The 24,820-nt window shown below is 41.4% G+C and overlaps 1 protein-coding gene across 14 annotated transcripts in view; it reads right to left on the bottom strand.

Annotated features, from left to right (window-relative positions):
- Nucleotides 1-2,082: 2,082 nt before the first annotated feature.
- The window catches only part of znf516 (zinc finger protein 516), a 138,369-nt gene continuing 115,631 nt past the window's right edge, over nt 2,083-24,820 (bottom strand). For all 14 annotated transcript variants that reach the window (XM_059972765.1, XM_059972713.1, XM_059972774.1 and 11 more), the window contains one exon: nt 2,083-7,364. In XM_059972765.1, the coding sequence (XP_059828748.1) occupies nt 7,138-7,364 (227 nt within the window). In that variant the 3' untranslated portion in view covers nt 2,083-7,137. The remainder of the gene's footprint in view (nt 7,365-24,820) is intronic.

Raw genomic sequence — 24,820 nt, 5'->3', positions numbered from 1 at the left:
TTATACAATGTTGTTTTTTCCTCCAATAGCAGAATGTGCAGTATGAAAACCACTACTCAATGGTTTAGAATTTTTATTGCAGATTTATTTTCCTCCTCTAGCCATGAGAGAAACAAATCATCAATGACTTGTCATACGGTGAAGATTTCTCAAGCATTAGATGGAGACAATTTAAAAATTTCTTCAAATATTTGTTTGGAAATGTTAGTTTTGGAATTTATTTCTTCCTGCTTTCAAACAACTTCCTTTTTGTTTCAACAGCTGCTGATCTTTTAATCCCATTCCCTGACTCCTGATCTTCTGATGAAGGTAACGCATGTTTTCCCAGGCAATAATTATTCCTCTCTCCTGAACAAAGAAGTTTACTACTCAGAAATTGGTCACAGCCTTTCTTACGGCAAACATAGTACTTTGTAGGCTATGTTGGATTAGGGTTTAATTTGTTAATTTTTTCTTGTCGTTTCTAGCTTTCTTTACATTTGCTTATGTTTGTCTCATCACCTCTTTGTCAGTGATCTTTCGGTAACATAGTATATTTGGCTCTGTGGTTCTGTAGTTTATTTGTCTGCTCTGGCAGTGTGATTTAGTCAGTACTTTTTAAGACTGTACAGTATTTTTCCATAGAAGACCGTTCCTTATTTTTACCAGTTTAGACTGTTTTGCTATAGAGGAGGAGAGCACAAGATCAAGTTTCTTGTTACTTCATTTCACTTGCTTGCTGGTACAAGCTGACAATGTCTTTGATGAACATTTAAAAACACGTCTATAACTAAGATTTGCATCTTGTTATTGGCTTATGAAGAACCTCCCGGACAACATTGCCTCCAAATCTAACAGATATGAGCATTTTGTGATGCCCTGTTACCCTGACAAGTGCTATAGAGATGTAAATCTTTCTGGTCATTTCAAGTAAATAAACTGGAAAACTGGAAGTTGGAAAGATTTTCCCCAAAATGTTTGGTAAATTTTGTAAAAAAAAAAGACCTTGATGTTCCCGACAGCAATGAAAAGTGATTTGGTGGAGCTTTTAGATGCACAAGATGATGGGAGGCTTGGATCAAGTGGACAGCCACAGATCTTTTCCCTGGGCGGAAACAGCTAACATGACAGGCATAATTACAAGGTGGTTGGAGGAAAGTACAGGGAAGATATCAAAGTGTTTACAGTGTGAGTTTGTGGAGGCAGATACATTACAGACACTTAGACTCTTAGACGGGTATGTGGCTGATAAAAAGGTCTATAAGGAAGGGTTGGGTTAAATTGATCTTAGAGAAGGTTAAAAGTTCGGCACTTCGTAGGCAGAAGGGCCTGTACTGTGCTGTATATGTTCTGTGTTGTGGTGTCCAAAAATAGAAAATAATAATACCATAGCAAACAGAGGAGATTTACCAGAATGTTACCTGGGTTTCAGCACCTAAGTTACGGAGAAAGGTTGAACAAGATAGGTCTTTATTCTTTGGAGAGTAGAAGCTTGAGGGGGGACTTGATAGAGGTATTTAAAATTATGAGGGGAATAGTTAGAGTTGACATGGATAGGCTTTTTCCATTTGAGAGCAGGGGAGATTCAAACATGAGTTGAGAGTTAAGGGGCAAAAGTTTAGGGGTAACATGAGGGGGAACTTCTTTACTCAGAGAGTGGTAGCTGTGTGGAATGAGCTTCCAGTAGAAGTGGTAGAGGCAGGTTCAGTATTGTCATTTAAGCAAAATTGGATAGGTGTATGGACAGGAAAGGAATGGAGGATTATGGGCTGAGTGGAGGTAGGTGGGACTAGGTGAGAGTAAGCATTTGGCACGGACTAGAAGGGCCAAGATGGCCTTTTTCCATGCTGTAAGTATTATATGGGTATAACACCTATATTAATTAATTTCACAATTGCTATAGACAATATTATATTGTTCAAAAAATTCCACAAGAAATTCTAAAATATAATACTTGGTTTGAATCTGTGTTAAAGGAAAGTTCATGAAGGAATGCAGGCAGAGCTGGCTTTGGAAACTGATCCACTTATTTTAATAAATAACAAGAATAAAAAAAACCATTTTATAAAGCACTGTGCTTTGACAAGAAAAGTATGAATAAAAAATAAATCACTTTTTAAAATCTCATTGTCAGCAAGGACATTTTCATCAAAGGCGATGCAGTTAAGCCAGAAACTCCAGTTGTACAAATGCAGAAAGCAGGACTGGGGAACCAGTGACAACAGAAGCAGTTTATAACCTGTTTTTAGGAAGCAAGGGAACCAATCTGCTTATAGCAAGCTCTGCAAACATTATTGTGCTTGTGATCAGACAACTTGCTTTGAAATGAGTTGAATTGAAAAATGATTTTTTTTGTCCTTGTTCGCAGAATTCAGTTTCCCAATTATATGTGTGCTAGTCTGTGTTTATTTTCAGAGTACAATCCTTGCCTTGCTGGGAGACAGAATGAGAGATTTATTAACAGAGTACAGTGCCCCACTGAGCAACACAGGGCAATCTGCACAAATATTACATAGGCTTATAACAGTCCAAGTTACTATTCATTCTTGTAATAAAATAACATAAATATTGCCCACGGCTCAAGGAAAAAATTCAAAATTTGGGAATACTTTATATCTAAGTGAGAAAGAGGTCAGGGTGCTAGTGTGTTTCTTCATCCAAAAGCCAGCACCTCTCAGTAACCCAGTCAGAGAAGCAGACTTCAGAAATTAGCCAGTAGATGCATTCAGCTGCTCTATGCTTACATGTTTGGCTCCATATCACCATAGTTGCACCCTTTTTGTTTTTCTTTCTCCCTCATGCGTTTATAGCACTTGTCCCTAAAGACCTTCACCACTTCCTATACTGGTAATCTCCACATTCCAACCATTCTCCGCCATTTCCATTAAAAACCACTGTTGACTTTTTAATGATGCCTGTTTCTTGGAATTGATAACCCATTATTGTTTGGGTATGATTTAAGAAATGTAGAGGGTGACTGATGGTTCCCACTGTGGGTTCTCCCAGAGGCTACATCGGGAGAATCTACCTGGAGAGATCTGCCTCAATGGAGAAGCCACAGCAAGCAAAGAGTGCACAAATGTTACCCTGCTCTGTCCAAGCTTTTTTTTTATAAAGTGCCCTTGTTCATCGGCTCAAATATTGAACTCTTCTCCAATATCTCAAAAATGAAAGGAATGGAGGGAAGATGGATCCCAAGAGGAAACATGCCATCTGCATCCACTCCATCAAAACCTTTCAAGATTTTAAGAACCTTAATTAATTTCCCCTTTCATTGCACCATCTTTGAGAAAATTTGTGCTGAGCAACCCCTTAATGGAAAGAATAGTTTTAGTGGGAGGTAAGTGGATCAGAAACAGTCTCAGGCCAATGTATATCAGGGGTTTAATGTCTGTTGCATGTCACCAGCTGAGATAGCTTAAAAATTACCGAGCCTGATCTGGGTTACATTCCAGTGTGTGTCTTTGGAGAGCAGGATATTAGCTGCTAACATTAATATTCCATCCCTAGCCAGTGAAATCCTTTCTTTGGGAGAAGATACAGGAGCTTGAGAGCCTCGAAGGTCAGACTCAAGATCAGTTTTCTCCCCTGCTGCTGCCAGATTTCTTTCTGAACCAATCACGTCTTTCACATCTCTTTTCTGCTGTGTTGCCATGTTCTTGGTATCTCTTTAGCATTTCTTTTTGCATTACAAAGCCCACTCCCACCCTTTTATCCACTGTCCCCAAATGAAGCTACAACAGATTTGTCTACAACCTCCTATTTGGCTCAGTGAACAGTTCTTTCAGGTCATACATGACTGGGTTTGAATGCTGCCTAGCACAATGATTCTTCCTGGTAAGTTATGTTTATATTTTTGTACAAATAACTTGTTAACCACCCCGTTAGAAAATAATAGCAGCTTAGGGTTTGTGTTGTTACAAGTTTTAAGTCAAGGATCCACATCCCAACTGCCATGTAAAGTGTTCGGACCAAATTCGCACTGCAGCTATTAAGTTGAGTCTCAGCAATGTTGTGATAGAGAATTCTGGGTGTCACAGCTCAGCATAGGGGTAACAGCTTCAGAAAGTCTTCAGAGGATGTTAAGGCAATGGGCTCAAGGGTGAAAATCTTTTAGGAACAACACAATACAAGGAAGACTCCGGTCTCTTTTGCAATTCAATGATGTAATTGATTAATCAATTTACCTCGTTTCCCGAAATCTATTAATGCTATTAGTTATTAAGATCTTTCATTAATTTTATTTTATTTTTATGTATTTACTTAGAGATGCATCACATTAACAGGCCCTTCTGTCCCAATGAGCCTGCAGTGTCCAGTTACGCCTATGTGACCAATTACTTTGGACTGTGGGAGGAAACCCATGTGGTCATGGGGAAAACAGCCAAACTCCCTACAGCAGCAGGAGTCCCAGGAGATGACTTTCAAAGTGCATGGGTTACTATACAGAACTAATTTCTATCTTAACAGTTTGACTTTCTGGAGTTGCTGCTTGATCTCTCCATAGATTATAGCAGTTTGCATTTTGACGTACCAGAGAAGTTGTATTGTGCAACTTCTGAGGTTATAGAGCCTTGGCAATACAGCTTGGAGACAGGCCTTTCAGCCCAATGACCCTGTGCTGACCATCAAGCATACATTTTAACATTCACTTCATCCTATCCTATTCTTTCATCCCCTCATTCCCATCAACCCCACCCCCACAGATTCTACCTCTCACCCACAAGGGAGGAGAAACTTATAGAGTCCAATTAACCCACTAACCCGAATATCTTTGTAATGTGAGAGGAAACTAAATCACAGGAAGAGCATGCAAACTCCACACAGTCAGCACCTGACCTCAGAATTGAATTCAAAAGACCATAAGACTTAGGAGCAAAATTAGGCTTTTTGACCCATCAAGTATGCTCAGCCATTATCATAAGTGATTATTTTCCCTCAACCAACCCTATTCTCTTGCTTCTAAAGGGATGTACTTCTACTATGAGGTGTGCCCTCAAGTCCTAGAGTCTCCCACTATTGGACACATCTTTTCCATATCCACTCTATCTTGACCTTTGAATATTCAATAGTTTCAATGAGATATTCCTTCATTCTTCTAAACTCCAGCGAATTCAGGCTCAGAGCCATTAGAGGCTCCTCATGAGTCAACCTGTTCTTTCCTGGGATCATTCTCACAAAGCTTCTGAGCTCTCCCTAATGCCAGTACACCCTTTCTCGGATATATTCAAAACTGCTCACAGTATTTCAAATGAGGGCTGACCAATGCCTTATAAAACATTACATTGTTGCCTTTATATTCTAGTATTCTGAATAAGAATGCAACCCTTGCATTTGCCTTCCTCACCGCCAACTCAATCTGTAAGTTACCCTAGAGTGAGTTCTGCACTAGGACTCCCAAGCCCCTTTGCATTTCTAGGTTCTGAATTTGCGCTCTGTTTTTAGAAAATGGTCTACACTTTTACTCCTTCTATCAAAGAACATGACTATGCTTTTCCCCACACTGTTTGAATCATGTCCACAGGTAAAGGGCAGAGTTTGGCCCAGTTAATCTATTCTGTGGTTGGAATTTTGCCTTATCCAGAATGGCTCATGAGACATCTATCTTCCTGTTTGCTCAAGGCCCAGTGATTCTTAATCTTAAACACAAGATGCTGGAAACCCTGAGCAACACACAAAATGCTGGAGGAACTCATCAGGTCAGGCAGCATCTAAGGAAATGAATAAACAATTGATTTTTCAGGTGGAGACTCTTCATCACACCTGGAAAAGAGGGGGGAAGGAGAGCAATCCAGAAGGTGATAGATGAAGCTAGGTGGGTGGGGGCAATAGGTAGAAAAGATAAAGAGCTGGAGGAGAAGGAATCTTATGGGAGAGGGGAGTGAACCATAGATAAAAAGGCAGCAGGGAGAGGTGTGGAGAAGAGGTAAGGAGGCCAGAGTGGGGAATTGAAGACAAGGGGAGGGAAAGAAAAATTATGGAAGGTTGGAGAAATCAATGCCCATGCCATCAGGTTGGAGGCTACCTAGATGGAATATGAGGTGTTGCTCCTTCAACCTGAGAGTGGCCTCATCATGGCAGAAGAGGAGGCCATGGACGGATATGTCAGAACAAAAATGTGGATAGGAATTAAAATGGTTGGCCACAAGGAAATCTCGCTTTTTGCAGACGGAGCGGAAGTGCTTGGCAAAGTTGGAGAATGTAAATTAACAACAATCCCAAGAGTGCAGAGTTGTTGGATATCACAATTTAGTAACATAATACAAATTAAAGTAGATTAACCTTGTCATGTAGTCCTGAACAATGAAGGAATGCATGTGTCGCTGCTGTTATTAACTGACCAGTTTACTGCAAACTTTTCTGTAAATTATATAAACCGCAGCTAGTTTTACATGTTAGAAAACCTTCGTTGTTTCCTAAGGTGGCATCTATTTCTGCTCAAGTACTCATTTATTCCAAAAATAGGCCAAAGTGTAGACAGAGGAGAAAAGGGCAATTCTCTTGTTTAATATGATGTTATTAAAAACAATATACACATGTGACCTTGTTAAAATATAGTACTTCTTCTATTGGGGATATCACGTAGCTTTCCTGTTGACATGACTTGCCTTTTCATTGTTAAAAGGAATTTGTTTTGCCAAATCTATTCATTAAATTAAAAGAAGTATGACTGCATCTTTGATAAACGTTGGACTTCTATGTTGAGTAATCATTTTCAATGACGTGATCAGGGAGGAGTTGATTGCCCAAGTTAGTGTATTTTGCTGGTAACAGTCTGGTGGCTCAAATGCACAGCTGACTCTCTTAAATATGTGGGTGGTAAAAACAAGGGTATGATCCAGTGAAGAGTTAAACTCTGCCAGTGTAAATAATCAATAAAAATGCTTTCCAAACAGCTGGCTGATTTCTCATCCAATAGCAACATTGATCCTTAACTATCTGCAGAGAACAGCTAATTCTCTCTAGATGAACCAGTCAGCACTTGTCTGATTTTTATGTCAAAAATACTTGTCCCATGCCTGTTTAAGGCCTAGTACAAATCCACAAAGGTGTTAGCCACATTCCCCACTCCAACACCAAAAGACCTCCATCACTTTCTGCTCCGTGGGGATGGAGAAATCCTGATAATGCCAAAACGGGAAGATTTTGCAGAAGGTCTCACTTCAGGATAGTTGCTTCAGGAAGATGATGATCAAGTGATGAGGGTTCAAACTGCACCTCTAGTGTCTTGTAGAGACCATTTTCACCCTGGGATCCTTTGAAGCGGTGTTCTGCATACAAATTATTGTCGAATGGTACACGATGAACATATTCAACGTGCATTTTCAGATTCTCCTTTTGGGAAGCACTGAAAGGACAAATTCGACATTGGATGGGTCTCCCATCTGCAGGACAAAAGAAGTGATTCAGGTTGATACTCAATATAGTTATTATTTAGTCATTATCAATTGCACAAATACAAACCACTTTTGTAGATGATACTATGTAACCAAGTGATACAAGGGAACAAAGACTTAAGAAGCAAGGGAAATAGAAAAATACAAAGGCTAAACATTCAGTAAATTACTTTACAATGAACCAAGGAGTAATGTAATATTGTTGCACTATTGTGTTCAGTTAAAGGATGAGACGTATATTTGTTTTGTATTGCTTGTGAGTATAGGCAAGGCACATGGAAAGGTATAAATTGATATTGGTCATTAGTTTATTATTATCACATAACATGGAAGCCAAAGCAAATGTCTCTGTTTTAATGAACAGCAATATGTGTGCATGAGTTTACAGTTAACATTCCCACCCAAAACCAGCAAACCTCCCTCAAAATTTTATCTCAACATACCAAGAAACTGACCCCCTTTGTTTGTTTATGCCCCTTCCAATTTTCATGTTAAATTCCCATCCAAGGCATTCCTAGTCCCCTATACATACTCAGACTCCACTGGTTTATCATTAGTGATTGCATCTTTGACTGCCCTAAAAATCTCAACACCAAACAGCGAACACAAAGCATTCAGAGTTTTTGCCGCTAGTGCTAGCATGACATTGGAAACGCACTGACAACCATATCAAGTCATGTTGCTTCACTTGGAAGATCATGATCCAGGTTTTCAACTTGAAGTAGCAACCATTTCTTTCTTCCCATAAATGCTGCTCAAACCACTGAGTTCTTCCAATGGACTGGTTTTTGAAAGTGATTCCAGTGTTCACCCTGAAAGGGATGACATCATTCCCAGTGATTTCACTGTCAAAAGCACACCTTTTGGGGAAGAGTTGGAGGAATATGCCTGACAATGGACACTCTAGGACAGCATGGTCTGCCTCTGTTGGTGCCAGTATCCATGGCTCCACAAATCTACCCTTCACCACTCCCAAAACTCTCCATTCCAGGAGGCACTGATTTGGGTTAAAGGTTTAGAAGGATATGGGCTAAACGTGGGGAAATGGAACCAGGTTGGTCATCATAGACCAGTTCAACCAAAGTGCCTGTTTCTGTTCTGTAGAATTCTGTGACTTATCTCCACTGTTCAACCTAAGCTGTGTGGGTACGCAGTCGTGCAGTTACTGAAAGGCTCCCATGCACATAGCCCTTGTTGCCGCACAGCTGGAACTTTCTTTTATATAATGTTAATATTAAAGTGCCTTGCAGATTTCATGCTGCGTAAAATTTCCAACTCAGAGCATTGGCTAGTCTGTGCAACTGTAAAAAAAATAAAGGGAACATTGCTTATCACTCCAGGATGTGCTGATCCTAAAAGGAGATCTGAGGGATATGTCCTTCATACAGAGAGTGGCGAATATCTGGAATTTGAATTGACTTTATTTTTATTATCTACATCCTTCATATACATGAGGAGTAAAAATCTTTATGTTACATCTCTGTCTAAATGTGTAATGTGCAATCTATGGTAATTTATAATAATATGTACAACAGGATAGTCAATATAACATAGAAATACAGTTGTGTCAGCATGAGTTAATCAGTCTGATGGTCTGGTGGAAGAAGCTGTCCCAGAGCCTGCTGGTCCTGGCTTTTATGCTGCGGTACCGTTTCCCGGATGGTAGCAGCTGGAATAGATTGTGGTTGGGGTGATTCGGGTCCCCAGTGATCCTTTGGGCCCTTTTTACGCACCTGTCTATGTAAATGTCCTGAAGTGGGAAGTTTACATCTACAGATGTGCTGGGCTGTCCGCACCACTCTCTGCAGAGTCCTGCGATTGAGAGAAGTGCAGTTCCCATACCAGGCAGTGATGCAGTCAGTCAGGATGCTCGCAATTGTCCCCTATAGAAAATTCTTAGAATTTGGGGGCCCATACCAAACTTCTTCAACCGTCTGAGGTGAAAGAGGCGCTGCTGTGCCCTTTTCACCACACAGTTGGTATGTACAGATCATGTAAGATCCTCGGTGATGTTTATGCCAAGGAACTTAAAGCTGTTCACCCTCTCAACCTTAGATCCATTGATGTCAATAGGGGTTAGCCCGTCTCCTTTCCTCCTGTAGTCCACAACCAGCTCCTTTGTTTCTTCAATGTTGAGGGAGAGGTTGTTTTTTTGACACCACTGTGTCAGGGTGAAGACAACAAGCTGCCAGTGGAGGTGGGAGAGAAAGATACTATTAGAATGTTATAAGACATTCGGACAGGTACCTGGACAGGAAAGGAATGCCATGGAAAATCGACGGGAAAATGGGATTTTCGTAGATAGTCAGCAAGGATGAAGTGGGCTGCGAGAGCCATTTCAACTGGAAGCTTTTATGACTGTGATAACCTCAGATCTTGCCACATCCTCAAATATTTCCTCTAACAGCTCCATGAAGAGAGCCAGTGTTACTGAACTCCTCAAACCACTGACCCCTCCACAGATAACTTCCAGTATCTCTAATCTCCCTCTTTATTGAACTCCATCCCAGCTTATCTACAAAAAGAGTGTGGGTGTCTTCAAACTCCCCCACCTAGTTCTACAGTGCAAAATCAGTGCTCTTGTTGACTGCTGTAACAAGAATGCAGTTAAGTCCCTCTTCTCTTGACTATCCTAGTCAGAGGGGAAGACAGGCAGGTAAAAATTTGTTTCTTTCACCCCTGACCCAGAACATCTTCCTACCAGTTCTGGCCACCAACTGCGCCAGTAGTTGAGCTCCCAAACCCCACCTCGGAAGAAGTGGAGCAGGCAATACAAAATGGGATATTAACTAACATTTGTACAAGATGGGCCAAAGGTGGCCTAAAATATGACATCATAGAGTTCTATAGTACGGTAAAAGTCCTTCATGCTGATCAAGATGAATATTCAAGCTAATCCCATTTCCAAGCACTCAGAGCCAGGAGAATCAGGTTTAATATCACTGGAATAAGTCATGAAATTTGTTGTTTTGCAGCAGCAGTACCTTGCAATATAAAATTTAAAAATACTGTATATTACAATAGGAAGTAAAATTAAATAAATAATTCAAAAAGAGGAATAATTCCTGAGTTATTTTTCATGGGTTCATTGTTCATTCAGCAATCTGATGGTGGAGGGGGAGAAGCTGTTCCTAAAATATTGAGTGTGGTGTGTCTTCAGGCTCCTGTAGTTCCTCCTTGATGGTAGCAATTAACAATAAGAAAGCATGTCCTAGGTGATGGGGGTCCTTGATGATGGATGCCACCTTTTTGAGGCATCGCCTTTTGATGGATGCTGGGAAAGCCAGTGCCCTTGATAGAGCTGGCTGGGTTTACAGCTTTGTCCGATCCGGTGCAGTAACCCATTCATACCAGATGATGATGCAACTAACTAGAATGCTCTTCATGGTACATCATTAGAAATCTGCAAGTGTCTTTGGTGACACACCAATTCTCCACAAACTCCGAATGAAATATAGCTACCATTGTGCCTTATTTGTAATTGTATCAATATTCTGGGCCCAGGATAGATCCCCAGAGATGTTGACACCCAGGAACGTGAAACTGCCTTCCTTTTCCACTTCTGATCCCTCGATGAGGACTGGTGCATGTTTCCTCGACTTACCCTTCCTGAAGTCCACAGTCAATTCCTTGGTCTTACTGACATTGAGTGCAAGGTCATTACTGTGACACCACTCAACCAGCTGATCTACAGTATTTTGGTCCTGTATATCTCATCACCAAAGGTAATTCTGCCAATAACAGTTGTGTCACTAGCAAACTTATAGATGGCATTTGAGCTGTGCCTAGCCACATAGTCATAGATGTAGAGAGAGTAGAGCAGTGGGCTAAGCATGCGTCCTTGAAGTGCACCAGTGTTGAATGTCACAAAGAGATGTTATTTCCAATCTGCAAAGATTATGTTCTCCCACTGAGGAAGTCAAGGATCCATTCGCAGAGGGAGGTACAGAGGCCCAGGGTTTGGAGTTTTTTGATAAGAACTGAGGGTATGATAGTGTTGAACACTGAGCTATAATCAATAAACTGCAACCTGACAAAGGTATTGTCCAGGTGATCCAAGGCCGAGTGGACAGCCAGTGAGATTGCATCTGCTGTAGACCTATTGTAGTGAAATGCAAATTGCAACAGGAGTTGATTCTAGCCTGACCAACCTCTCAAAGCACTTCATTACAGTAGATGAGAGTGCCACTGGGCAACAGTCATTGAGGCAGCTCACTTCACTCTTCTTGGGCACTGGTATGATTGTCACACTTTTGAAGCATGTTGAACCAACTGCAGCAGTGAGAGATTGAAGATATCCTTGAATAGTTGGTTGGCATAGGTCTTCAGTGCCTATCAGAAACACCATTAGAACCTGACACCTATCTACGGTTCCCCCTCTTGCAAGATGGTCTGACGTCAGCCTCCAAGTCAGAGATCACTGGGTTCCCAGATGCTGCAGAGATTCGTACAGGTGCAGTTTTATTCTCCCTTTAAAAATGCAACCACTTCCTCTGGCCGCTTGTTTCATATATTACAGTATACTGTGTCTTTTTAAAAAATGCTTCTCCAGTTTTTATTAGAACTTTCATCTCTAACCCAAAAAACTAGTTAACCCTGAAAAAAACACCACTCACCCTATCTAAGCCCCTCTTGATATCATATAGATCTACAAGATCACCCTTCAATATCCTATGCTCCCAAGAGTAAAGGCTCAGCTTGTCTAATCTCTTCTATTTTTCAGTTTAATCACATCCTTCCTATAACCGTGTAACTAACATTGGGCACAGTGTTTTGTATAACAGCTATATAACCTCCCGTCTTCTATATTCACACTGATGGTCAGCAGGCCAAAAGCCTTCTTCATCATCCCAACTACCTGTGAGTCCAATTTAAAGGAACTATCAGGAGTCCATCAGGAGTCCAAGGTGCCTCTGTTCTACTATAGTACCCAGGCCGCTCCAGTAAATATAAATGTCCTATCTTGACTTGTCATTACAAAACGTGACACTTACGTAATTTCTGAGTGGCCTAGAATCTCTGGAGATTTAATAGTTACTAAGCAAGGTATAGGCTCTTCCTTAATCCAACTATAATGCACTGCCCCTCACTTAATCATCTTGAAATTCAGTTACCAATGTTATTTTTGCAGAAAACTGACTTTGATTTCCTTCACATTCAGCGAGAGCTACAGCAATAGATGAACTTCACGATGGATGTCCGGGAATACCTTTTCCAATTGTCCCAGTTTGTGAGGTGGTGCATCCTGGCTCTCCTATCATAGTTATAACAAGCAATTGATATTCAGTGGGGCTATTCCGTTTGCATGCACTCCCTTATATTTTGATAACCAGTTTATTATTATCACATGTACTGAGATACAGATACGGTTCTACAGAAAGGGCAGAGCAGGTAAACAAATAAAGTTCAAAAGCCACACTGAGATATAGTGGGCAATCAAGAATTCATCTTTAATATCCAGTATAGGAGGTCCATTCAATAGTTCTATAACAGTGAAATAAAAGCTGTACTGGTTTGTGTTCTCCAGCTTCTGTATCTTTTGTATCATGACTCTTAGGAATCTTTACCCCACGACCACGCAGTGGAATGGTGTTGAGAATTTTAGGTTCACATTTCAGGATCACAGAGAAGTTCTGTGTATGAGGCAGAAGGGATGCACCATCTCACAAACTACCCACCTGCCTGCCCCTGTTAAAGACCATAAATTGCAGAGCATTGAGTACAAACCAGTCGATCATGAAAAGCACTCTCCCTTCCAGTTACTCTGTCTACACTTCCTGCTGCTTTTGGTAGGCATCCAACATAATCTAGGACCCTTCTACCCCCAGTCATTCTCTCTTCTTTTCTCTTTTATCAAGCAGAAAATACAAAAGCCCAAAAGACAAGCACAAGCACAGCTTCTATCCTTGCTGTTATCAGACTCCACAATAAAGATAAACACTTGATTTTTCAGTCTACCCTGTTGTGGCCCTTGCACTTCATTTATCTAACTGCACTGTAATTATGACACCATATTCTGCATTCTATTATCCTTTGTGCTACCTCTTTGGAATGATCTATCTGGGTGGCACATAAGCAAAAGCTTTTTCCTGTATCTTGGTACATGTGAGAGTAATAACCTTAATACCAATTGCCTTTCTACTGCCTCATCTGAGGTTGCTGCATTGGAGTCATCAGTCAACTCAGAATCCATAGAACTGGGACGAAAGGAAGTCCATCCTTGATCCCAAGAGACTGCCCAAGAAGAAGGTGTTTTCTTGAAGAGTTACTTTCACAAAATGCCTCTGGTTAGAATTGTACTCAGTTCAGAAGTCTGCTGAGGTAATGGAACATGGATCCACTGAAACAGAATCTTCAAACATCAAGGATAGGCATATATTCCATCTTCACAAAGTGTTCCCCCCCCCCACTCCCCCTCTCTCTCTCTGGGGTTCAGGACAATGTCACAGACATCCCAAATTGCTTCTCTTCTGTCTCCAACCCAAGGACCCAGCGGAGCTTTGAGATTGATAAAATGCAACTGTTAGTATTCGACTGCCGTTTAAACATTTCTGTCGTGGCAGCAGCTAAAAATAGGCCATCCATAGGTGCAATCATTTTTGTAACAAAATTAAAATGGATTTTCTATTAGAGTGTAGAGTTAACAGGAGTAAATTCAGAATTGAATCTGGCCGGTTCTAATTGAGGCTGTGTGTGCACGTTACAAACAAAATGGTTGTCCATCCATCTTTACAGCCCCAAATTTCAAATTCCTAAATTGCATTTGGATCCAAACAAGAAAATATAGCACAGCAAGAACTAAGCACTCTGGAGTCATGTCATTGCTTTAAATTAAAAAGAAAATGAGTTAAAGCCAATGAAATAATAAATATTAGAAAGAACAGGGGGTTCATTTGATTTCCTAAAACAAAAGGCAGTTTTTCCATTGGCTGAATCATGTGTTCACCAGAAGGATTATCTTAGAGTGGAGTTAAGTAAAAGTTCCCCATTGTTAACATCAAATTTCCTGCAGTAAATCAGAAAATGTGTTTTTACATTTCTTTATGCAGCTAAATCATTCACTAGAAACACATATACAATTCCAGGTGGAGCAATATATCATAAAGTTCAATTTAGCCCAAGGTCTTGGACTTTCAGTATCTTGGAACTTAAAACCCCACAGGGGACATTTTCTCCAAATATTTTAAGACTAATTCAACTACTACTTTTGAAAGGGTTTCCATGCACTTAACTTTTGTTTGTGGGATAGCTGTGTAGAATATCTGACCTTAACTTGGACCCTTGAAATCTGATAATCTGACACCATTAGGATTTTGAATGGTGGTGGACTGGAAGATTTTCTAAACAGTTGAACGTTACTCTTATTAATACCTGAACACACTTCAGATTAACTTTCTTGATGTAATATGGTAAAATAAATTTCCCAAAGAACCAGCCAAGTTTAAAAGGAGAATGAAAATGGAGCCCGGGTGAATTTAAAGCAGCAGAAGATGTAATTCCTCAGTGACTTTAAAGGGAATGTGGGAAAAGGGGCAGAATGGGCTCTGGTTATTTTAAAAGAAGCAAATGAAATAGAGTCCCTGATGAGTTTAAGGGGATTGCAGGAAATGGGGCTTGAGTGAGTTTAAGGAGAACACTGGTGATCCAGATGACCCAGATTCTGAACCATCAGTCTTTCTGAACAATTGCATCGTGCATTATCAGAGTTCTACATCGAACGTAGGAGCAGGTGGAGGCTACTTTGCCCTTTATGGTTGTTCTGCTATTCAATATTATCTGGGCCGACTATTTATCACAGGACCATATTCCCACTTCCTCCCCACTTCGGAAATCTTATTTCCCTCATAAGTATATTCAATGCCTCCTGCGGTAGAGGACTTACCATGCTCTGAAAGAAGAAAGCCTCCCTATTTCATTCCTAAATGATTTACATCGAATCCAAAGGGACTACGACCCCTGTGCAATGTCCCCTTCTCTCCCCCTCCCCCACACCCCTAGCCAGGGGAAACATTTCTGGTGAATTGAGGCTTAATTGACTCAACAGCACCTAGTGGACAATTTCTCTACTTCAGAAACCAATCTGACAAATGCTTATAGCATTCCCTATCTGTTAAGTCTGTGTTTTCTTGGGTGATAGACAAAGTAGTGTATAAATACACCATGGGGCATCTCACTTGAGTGAACCTTTTATATGATAAAGATGAATGTTTAATCCCTCATTCTACTTCTGTGTGGCATTTGCACTTTATTTGTCTACCTGCACTGCACTTTCTCTGTAAATGTATTCTGAACTCTGTTTTTCTTTTATAAAACCTTGATATACTTCTGTATGGAATAATTTGCCTAGATGGCATGTAAAACTAAGTTTTTTCGCTTACACTCAGTGGCCACTTGTAAGGCACTTGCTTACACCTGCTTGTTAATGCCAATATCTAATCAACCAATTATGTAGCAGCATTCAATGCATGTACCCATGTAGACATTGTCAAGAGGTTCGGTTATTGCTCAAACTAAAGAACAGGATGGAGAAGAAATGTGATGCAAGTGACCTTGACAGTGGAATGAGTGCTGGTGACAGACGGGGTGGTTTGAGTATGAACAGTCTCTAGAGTTTACAGAGAATGGTGCAAAAAGCAAAAAAAGGCATCCAATGAGCAACAGTGCTGGGGGCAAAAAATGCCTTGTTAATGAGAGAGGTCAGAGGAGAAGGGCCAGACTGGTTCACCCTGACAGTAACTCAAATACCCACACACTGCAACAGAAAAGCACCTCTGAATGCACAGCACATCAAACCTTGAAGTCGATGAGCTACAGCAGCAGAAAACCACAAACATACACTCTGCGGCCTCTTTAATAGGAACAGGAGGTGCCTACTGAAACGGCCACTGTGTTGGAGGCTGTTTGAAGGAGATTTACCTGACTCATTCCTGGCATGAGTTTTAGGAGAGGTGAAACAGATTGGTCTTGTATTCTCTGGAGAGTGGATGAATGTCAGTGATCTTAGAAAAACATATAAAATTGTACGGGGGCTTTACAGGGTAGATGTCAATATCTTTTCACAAGTGGAGCAATCTTGAATTCGGGATATACCTCATTTAAAACCAAGGTACGTAGAAATTTCATCTTGCGGACAGCAGTGAACCTCTAGATTTCTCAGACAGTTGTGGAGGTTATTCATTCGAAATGCAGGCACAGTTCCTGAGAACTGTTTATAGCTGGAACAAATCACAAGTTGGAAATACAGCTGCCTGGAAATATATTTAAATAAAAACCCTAGGGCAAACAAGGACAATGTGCTGTTAAACCAGGGCATTTAACTCAGCTGTCAATTGATTGTCACATGGCTGAAAATGCCTGCAGCTCTGCAACAGACTTCCCCACCCATTCTCCCAGCTGTGTGTCTGTATCTATGATCTGTATGTAAGTCAGGTGTTCATAACGCGGAGAGGGGCAACAACCAAACAGCTGGTGGAATTCAGCCGGAGCAGCAGCATCGGTCTGAGGGAAGGAACCGCTAACATTTGGGTCAGCACCCTGCATCAGACTGCAGATACAGGGTCCCGATGCACTGTTCAGAGCTGAAACATCAACACTTTCCTTTCCTCCAACATTGGCTTTGCTCGACCTATTGAATTCCTCCAGATGATTGTCACTCCAGATTCTAGCACCTGCAGTTTCTTGTGTAACTTTCAGAGAAGGTTGATAAACTTTTGAAAGATTGTTATTTGAGGGCTATGGAGATCTGGCACAAAGCAGGAGCTGAACCCAGGGGCAGGTCAGCCAATGATCATGCTGACGCTTCAAGTGGCCTACTCCTGCTCCTATTTTCCTGTGCTCATATACATTCTCTGCAATTATGTGATGGCTTGATTTGCACTTGAATAGCAGTTTAATATTCCACTTAGGAGGCCCTTTAGCAAGTTCCAGTCTATTACTTCAACTTCTGACGTAGATGTGATCATGATGCCCATTATAGGTCCTGTGACCCATGTGACATTGCAGCACTGGCCATCAATGAAAGGCCATTAGCTTAGCATTCTTTGACAGATAGCAAATTGGGTCCTGAACTAAAGGTAAATAATGCAATGATAAGGGTTCCTCGCTAGAAGAAGGATCTGATGCTTTTAGTTTTCGGCCCACACCAAGATGATTGGAACTGACAACACAGAGCAGGTGAGCAATTATTGAACTGCGAGATTGCAGAACAACTCAAAACCTGCAACAACGTATCAGTTTTCTTTTTAACCCTACGTCAATCTATTACGAGGACAGCTGGAAATTCCAGGTACTTGCTCAACTCCCACGGATCTTGCTCATAGAACTTTCCAACAAATTTGTATGGTCACTTGGGAATGGCGTTTTGAGACAGAGAGGTGGGTAGATGTGTAGAAATTTGTGAGGTCATTGGGCAATGGTGCTTGAGATGCAGAGGTGGGCCGATGAGTGTAAGTCTGATGTACTGAGGGCAAGGGAGGTAGACTGAAACCTCTGAAGATCATGAGGCAATTTTATTGGCCATTTGTAACCTTGCCGGTAATCAGCAGAACTGTAATGATTTCCTAGTCAAATCAGAGCTCCTTTTCAATAATAAAAGTAAAATTACCAGAAATGCTCAACAGGTCTATGGGAATGGTAATTGCCTTTTGTCATTTGATCTGATGAAATCTCTCTTCACATTCCTGTTGAGTATTTGCAGCATTTTTTTTTTGAAAATTAAGGCATCTACAGGGTTTTTTTTTAATCTTTTGACATTTTGCAGGGAATCTATTTTATTTTATTACTCAATGATAGGATGACAAAATCTGTTGCCCATTCCTTACTGCTCCTGAAATGAAGAAGTAATGGAAGTCAATCACATTGACTGGAATCACATATACACTGAAGGAGTGGAAGATTTCCATGGAAAAGGTGGGAAAGGGAAACAAGATTGGAGTATGGTGACAGTAGAGGATGTCATGTACTGGCACTCACATTGGAGGAGCGACATCTTATATTCCATCTGGGTAGCCACCAACCTGATGGCATGAACATCGATTTTTCAAACTTCTGGTAATCCCCCTTCCTTTCCCCATTCTTGTTTCTCTTTCACATCTTCTTTTCTTACCTTCCCATTACCTCCCTCTGGTGCTCCTCCCACTTGCACTTCCTCCATGGTCTTCTGTCCTCTCCTATCAGATTCCCCCTTCTCCAGCCCTTTATCTCTTTTACCAATCAACTTCCCAGCTCTTTACTTCATCCCTTCCCCCTCTCCAGGTTTAACATAGAAACAAAGAAAACCCACAGCACAATACAGGCACTTTGGCCCACAATGCTGTGCCGAACATGTACTTTCTTTAGAAATTACCTAGGATTACCCATAGCCCTCTATTTTTCTAAGCTCCATGTGCCTATCCAGGAGTCTCTTAGAAGACCCTATCGTATCCGCCTCCACCACTGTCGTACTCGCCACGTACTCGCCACTCTCTGCGTAAAAAAATTACCCCTGACATCACCTGAGTACCTACTTTCAAGCACCTTAAAACTGTGCCCTCTTGTGTTAGCCATTTCAGCCCTGGGAAAAAGACTCCGATTATCCACACGGTGACCTATCACCTCCCACCTTGTACTTGCTCCTCCCCTCCCCCCACTTTCTTATCTGATTTTGTCCTCCTTCCTGTCCGGTCCTGATGAAGGGTCTTGGCATGAAACATCAACTGTTTATGCTTTTCCATAGATGCTGCCTGACCTACTAATTTCCTCCTGCATTTTGTGTGTTTTGATTTGGATTTCCAGCATCTGTAAATTTTCTCGTGTTTGGAAGATTCCTTTCCCTGAAGGACATTTGAAATGCAATATTTAATTTATTCGCTTTACTTTGTTGACCTATGCATAATTCATGTGTTGACTTAATTCTTACTTTCCTAAGTTATTGTGTGCTATATGTGTGCTGTGTATAATACTGTGCTTTCCACCCTAGTGTGGAGAAATATTGTCTTATTTGACAATATACATATACAGAGTTAAATGACAATAAGCTTGACTTGGACTTGGTTAAGTATTTAAACAACAATTCCATAGCTTTATGGAAGCATACAGCGTAGAAACAGGCCTCACCGAGTCTTTGCTAACCATCAGACATATATTTCTAAAAAACCCATTGTACACTTCCAACTGTTTCATCAACTGCCTCCAGATTCTACCACCCATCTGCACACTAGGGACAATTTACTGTAACCAATTAGCCTATCATGCCTTCAGGATGTGAGAGGAAACAGGAGCAACCAGAGGAGACCCATTCTGTCATAGAAAGAACATGCAAACAGTACTGGAGATCTCAATCAAAGCTGGGTTACAACAGCTCTTAAAGATGTGCCATTGTGTGGCTCTCTAAGGCCACCATTGCTGAGACCAAGGCTCCATTCCACATTTGCTTATTCCTTTCAACTTACATTTCTTCAGCAGCTTTGGTGGGATTTTATACTCATATATCTGAGTCAGCTCTCATCTCTCCTAACTCCTAAAGAAAGGCATAAGCAGTTTCCTCTTGACTGGTAGAGCACTGCTCCAACAAGTCAAGAGGTTCGACAATACCCAGCCAACTGGCACCACATCCACCAACCTAAACAGGCCTTGCCTCTACCACCAACCCACAGTGGCTGTACTGTGAGCTGCCTACAAAATGCACTGCAGTTACTTGCCTAGGATACTCCAATCCTCAAATCTCCTTCCACCTTGATTTCTCACCCCCATGACAGCAGGCGCATCGGAGCACCAGCTCTTGCCAGTTCCGTCCAAGTCACTGCAGTTCTGAGAAATATATTGTTTCTCCTTCGTTGTTGCTGGGTCTACATCAGGGAACACCCTCCCCTGAGTTTGACTGCTTCACTCCAGAAAGACCACAGTGACGAAGGAAGGCAGCTCACCACCATCTTCACAAGAGCGACTAGGGATGGGCAATAAATGGACCTTCCTAGCAAGTCAGAAATCCATTCCCATTGCAACGTGTCTCTTGTGCCAAGGTGAGACCGCACTCAGGGTGGAGGAGTAATACCTTATAGTCCATCTGGTAGCCTTCAACTTGATGGCATGAATATTGATTTCACCTTCCGATAAAAAAAATTCCCACCCCTTTCCCTCTTCCTCTATTCCCCACTCTGGCCTTTTACCTGTTCTTAGCTGTTCATCACTTCCCTCTGGGTCTCCTCCTCCTTCCCTTTCTCTTATGGTCTACTCTCCTCTCCTAGCAGATTCCCTCTTCTGCAGTCCTTTACCTTTCCCACCCCCCTGGCTTCACCTATCATTTTCCGGGTAGCCTCCTTCCCCTCCCTGCACCTTTCTATTTTGGTGACTTCCACTTTCCTTCACGGTATTGAGGAAGGGTTTTGGCCCAAAAAGTTGACTGCTTATTCATTTCCATAGATGTTGCTCGTCTTGTTGACAGCTCCCCCACCCCCCACATTTTTTGTGTGTTGCTTCCTAGTAAAGCTCACTTCCCAAATATGAATACACTTTTTAAAAATATCCTGGTCTCCAGATGACAGACCAGCAAATTACTCCACCCATTTCTTTGTGGGAAAAAGAAATGAGTATAATTAATTACAATTTACAAGCTCTATACACTGACATTCTCCAGATAGATACTTGCCTACAATAGCTTGAACTCTGCCAGAGGATTTCTAAACTGAAAAGAAATACAGCATTGTTAAAATACTTCAGTTTATTTGGCAAATACTGTGACTTCGGTTATACTGCACTAGACATTTCTCAATTTATGCCTTAAAATAATGACTTTAATAATCGAAAACAAAAAAAAACTGATGAAAGGTCATCAACCTGAAATGTTTACTCTGCATTTCTCTATGACCTGCTGAGTATCCCCAGCATTTTCTGTTTTTATTTATAATTTTAATAATACACTGTATGGTAGAGTGTGTTACAGAAATTAACATTTCAGGAAAAGTAAAATATATCCCTGACTTTGCTATTTGTATACATTTGTGCTTTGGAACCATGTTGTGGGATATTACGATGTGATAATCTAAAGTCTTACAGCTCTGAAATGATAACCCACTTAAACTGTCCGCTAAACCACTACAATGCAAACTCTGTTGAAAATGCTGAAAAGTTCATTGGCTTTTATCCAACAGCCTGATTTCGTTCCTTGGCCTGTACAAACTGGAGTTCACAAGATTAAGGAGTGACCTCATTGAAATGTAGTACAACTCTGAGAGGGATTGGCAAGAGTTTATATAGAGAGGCTGCTTCCTTTGACTGAAGAATGCATGATTTTGGTGAATTTACAACAGATAAGAGGATGGCCATTTACGGCCAAGATGTGAGCACTTTCTTCATGCAGAAGACTGTAAATCTTTGGGTCGCCCTTCACATCAGTCAATGAGTAATGTACTCATTTACAAAGCAAAGTGTTTTATAGTCCTTTGAGTCCATGCTATCTCATACAAGAACAAACACATCAGTCCCATTCTCTGTTTGTTTCCCTGTGGCTCTACAACTTATTCTCTCTTATAGGTCCATCAACTCCCCTTTGATTCATTTTGTCATGAATCTACTCTAAGAAGCAATTTACAGTAGCTAATTAACCTACCAAAACCTCCTTAGGGTGTGGGAGATACCAGAGCATCTGAGTGAAACCCATAGGGCCACAGATTATTACTGTCGCATGTACTGAAATAAACAGAAAAGCTGCTGCTTGTGTGTCATTATTCCATATGCAGGAATAGCAAGGTGGCATCAAAGGAAGCAGAATGCAGAGGACAGCGACAAAGTTACAAAAAAAGTGCAGTGCAGGTAAACAGGAGGTAGATTGGGAGATCACGAGTTCAAAACATACAAGCTCTACACAGAGAGAACCCAAGGCTGAGGCTCTAGGACTGTCATCTGCTGTACCATTGTCAAGCTGTGAAGATCAACATTGATAGATTTTTGGACAGCAATTGAAAGGAAAGGATAAGGGGATTGGTTAAGAAAATAGCCAATGCACTGTCATTATTGAACAACAGAGTGGCTTTAAATAGACAATAGACAATTGACAATAGGTGCAGAATTAGACCATTCGGCCCTTCGTGCCTGCACCGCCATTTTGAGATCATGGCTGATCAATTACTATCACTGCCTGGTTCCTGCCTTGTCCCTATATCTCTTGATTCCCCTATCCATAAGATACCTATCTAGCTCCTTTTTGAAAGCATCCAGAGAATTGGCCTCCACTACCTTCCAAGGCAGTGCATTCCAGACCCCCACAACTCTCTGGGAGAAGAAGTTTTTCCTTAACTCTGTCCTAAATGACTTACCCCTTATTCTCAAACCATGCCCTCTGGTACTGGACTCTCCCAGCATCTGGAACATATTTCCTGCCTCTATCTTGTCTAATCCCTTAATAATCTTATCTGTTTCAATCAGATCCCCTCTCAATCTCCTTAATTCCAGCGTGTACAAGCCCAGTCTCTCTAACCTCTCTGCGTAAGACAGTCCAGACATCCCAGGAATTAACCTCGTGAATCTACGCTGCACTTCCTCTACAGCCAGAATGTCCTTCCTTAACCCTGGAGACCAAAACTGTACACAATACTCCAGGTGTGGTCTCACCAGGGCCCTGTACAAATGCAAGAGGATTTCCTTGCTCTTGTACTCAATTCCCTTTGTAATAAAGGCCAACATTCCATTAGCCTTCTTCACTGCCTGTTCATTCACCTTCAGTGACTGATGAACAAGGACTCCGAGATCTCTTTGTATTTCTCCCTTACCCAACTCTACACCATTCAGATAATAATCTGCCTTCCTGTTCTTACTCCCAAAGTGGATAACCTCACACTTATTCAAATTAAACGCCATCTGCCAAGTATCTGCCCACTCACCCAGCCTATCCAAGTCACCCTGAATTCTCCTAACATCCTCATCACATGTCACACTGCCACCCAGCTTAGTATCATCAGCAAATTTGCTGATGTTATTTTTTATGCCTTCATTCAAATCATTAACGTAAATGGTAAACAGCTGTGGTCCCAATACCGAGCCCTGTGGCACCCCACTAGTCACCACCTGCCATTCCGAGAAACACCCATTCACCGCTACCCTTTGCTTTCTATCTGCCAACCAGTTTTCTATCCATGTCAATGCCTTTCCCCCGATACCCTGAGCTTTGATTTTACCCACCAATCTCCTATGTGGGACCTTATCAAATGCCTTCCGAAAATCGAGGTACACTACATCCACTGGATCTCCCCCGTCTAACTTCCTGGTTACATCCTTTATGTCCTTTTGCATTTGTACAGGGCCCTGGTGAGACCACACCTGGAATATTGTGTACAGTTTTGGTCTCCAGGTTTAAGGAAGGACATTCTGGCAATTGAGGAAGTGCAGTGTAGATTCACTAGGTTGATTCCTGGGATGGCAGGGCTGTCTTACGCAGAGAGATTGGAGAGATTGGGCTTGTACACGTTGGAATTGAGGAGATTGAGAGGGTATCTGATTGAAACGTTTAAGATAATTAAAGGATTTGATAGGATTGAGGCAGGAAATATGTTCCAGATGTTGGGAGAGTCCAGTACCAGAGGGCATGGATTGAGAATAAGAGGTCAGTTATTTAAAACAGAGTTGAGGAAGAGCTTCTTCTCCCAGAGAGTTGTGGAGGTGTGGAATGCACTGCCTCGGAAGATGGTGGAGGCCAATTCTCTGGATGCTTTCAAGAAGGAGCTAGATAGATATCTGATGGATAGGGGAATCAAGGGATATGGGGACAAGGCAGGGACTGGGTATTGATAGTGAATGATCAGCCATGATCTCAGAATGATGGGCAGACTCGAGAGGCCGAATGGTCTACTTCTGCACCTATTGTCTATTGTCTATCCTCGAAAAACTCCAACAGATTAGTCAAGCATGATTTACCCTTGGTAAATCCATGCTGGCTTGGCCCAATCCTATCACTGCTATCTAAATATGCCACTATTTCATCCTTAATAATGGACTCTAGCATCTTTCCCAACACTGATGTCAGGCTGACAGGTGGATAGTTCTCTGTTTTCTCCCTCCCTCCTTTCTTAAAAAGTGGGATAACATTAGCCATTCTCCAATCCTCAGGAACTGATCCTGAATCTAAGGAACATTGGAAAATGATTACCAATGCATCCGCAATTTCCAGGGCCACCTCCTTTAGTACCCTAGGGTGCAGACCATCTGGACCTGGGGATTTGTCAGCCTTCAGTCTCATCAGTTTTCTCATCACCGTTTCCTTCCAAATGTCAATCTGTTTCATTTCCTCTGTTACCCTATGTCCTTGGCCCATCCATACATTTGGGAGATTGCTTGTGTCTTCCTTAGTGAAAACAGATCTAAAGTACTCTCTAAATTCTTCTGCCATTTCTCTGTTTCCCATAATAATTTCACCCAATTCATTCTTCAAGGGCCTAACATTGTTCTTAACTATCTTCTTTCTCTTCACATACCTA

This window comes from Hypanus sabinus, chromosome 1, assembly GCF_030144855.1.
Source record: "Hypanus sabinus isolate sHypSab1 chromosome 1, sHypSab1.hap1, whole genome shotgun sequence".
Classification (NCBI taxonomy): Eukaryota; Metazoa; Chordata; class Chondrichthyes; order Myliobatiformes; family Dasyatidae; genus Hypanus; species Hypanus sabinus.
This window is presented reverse-complemented; position numbering and strand designations above follow the sequence as displayed.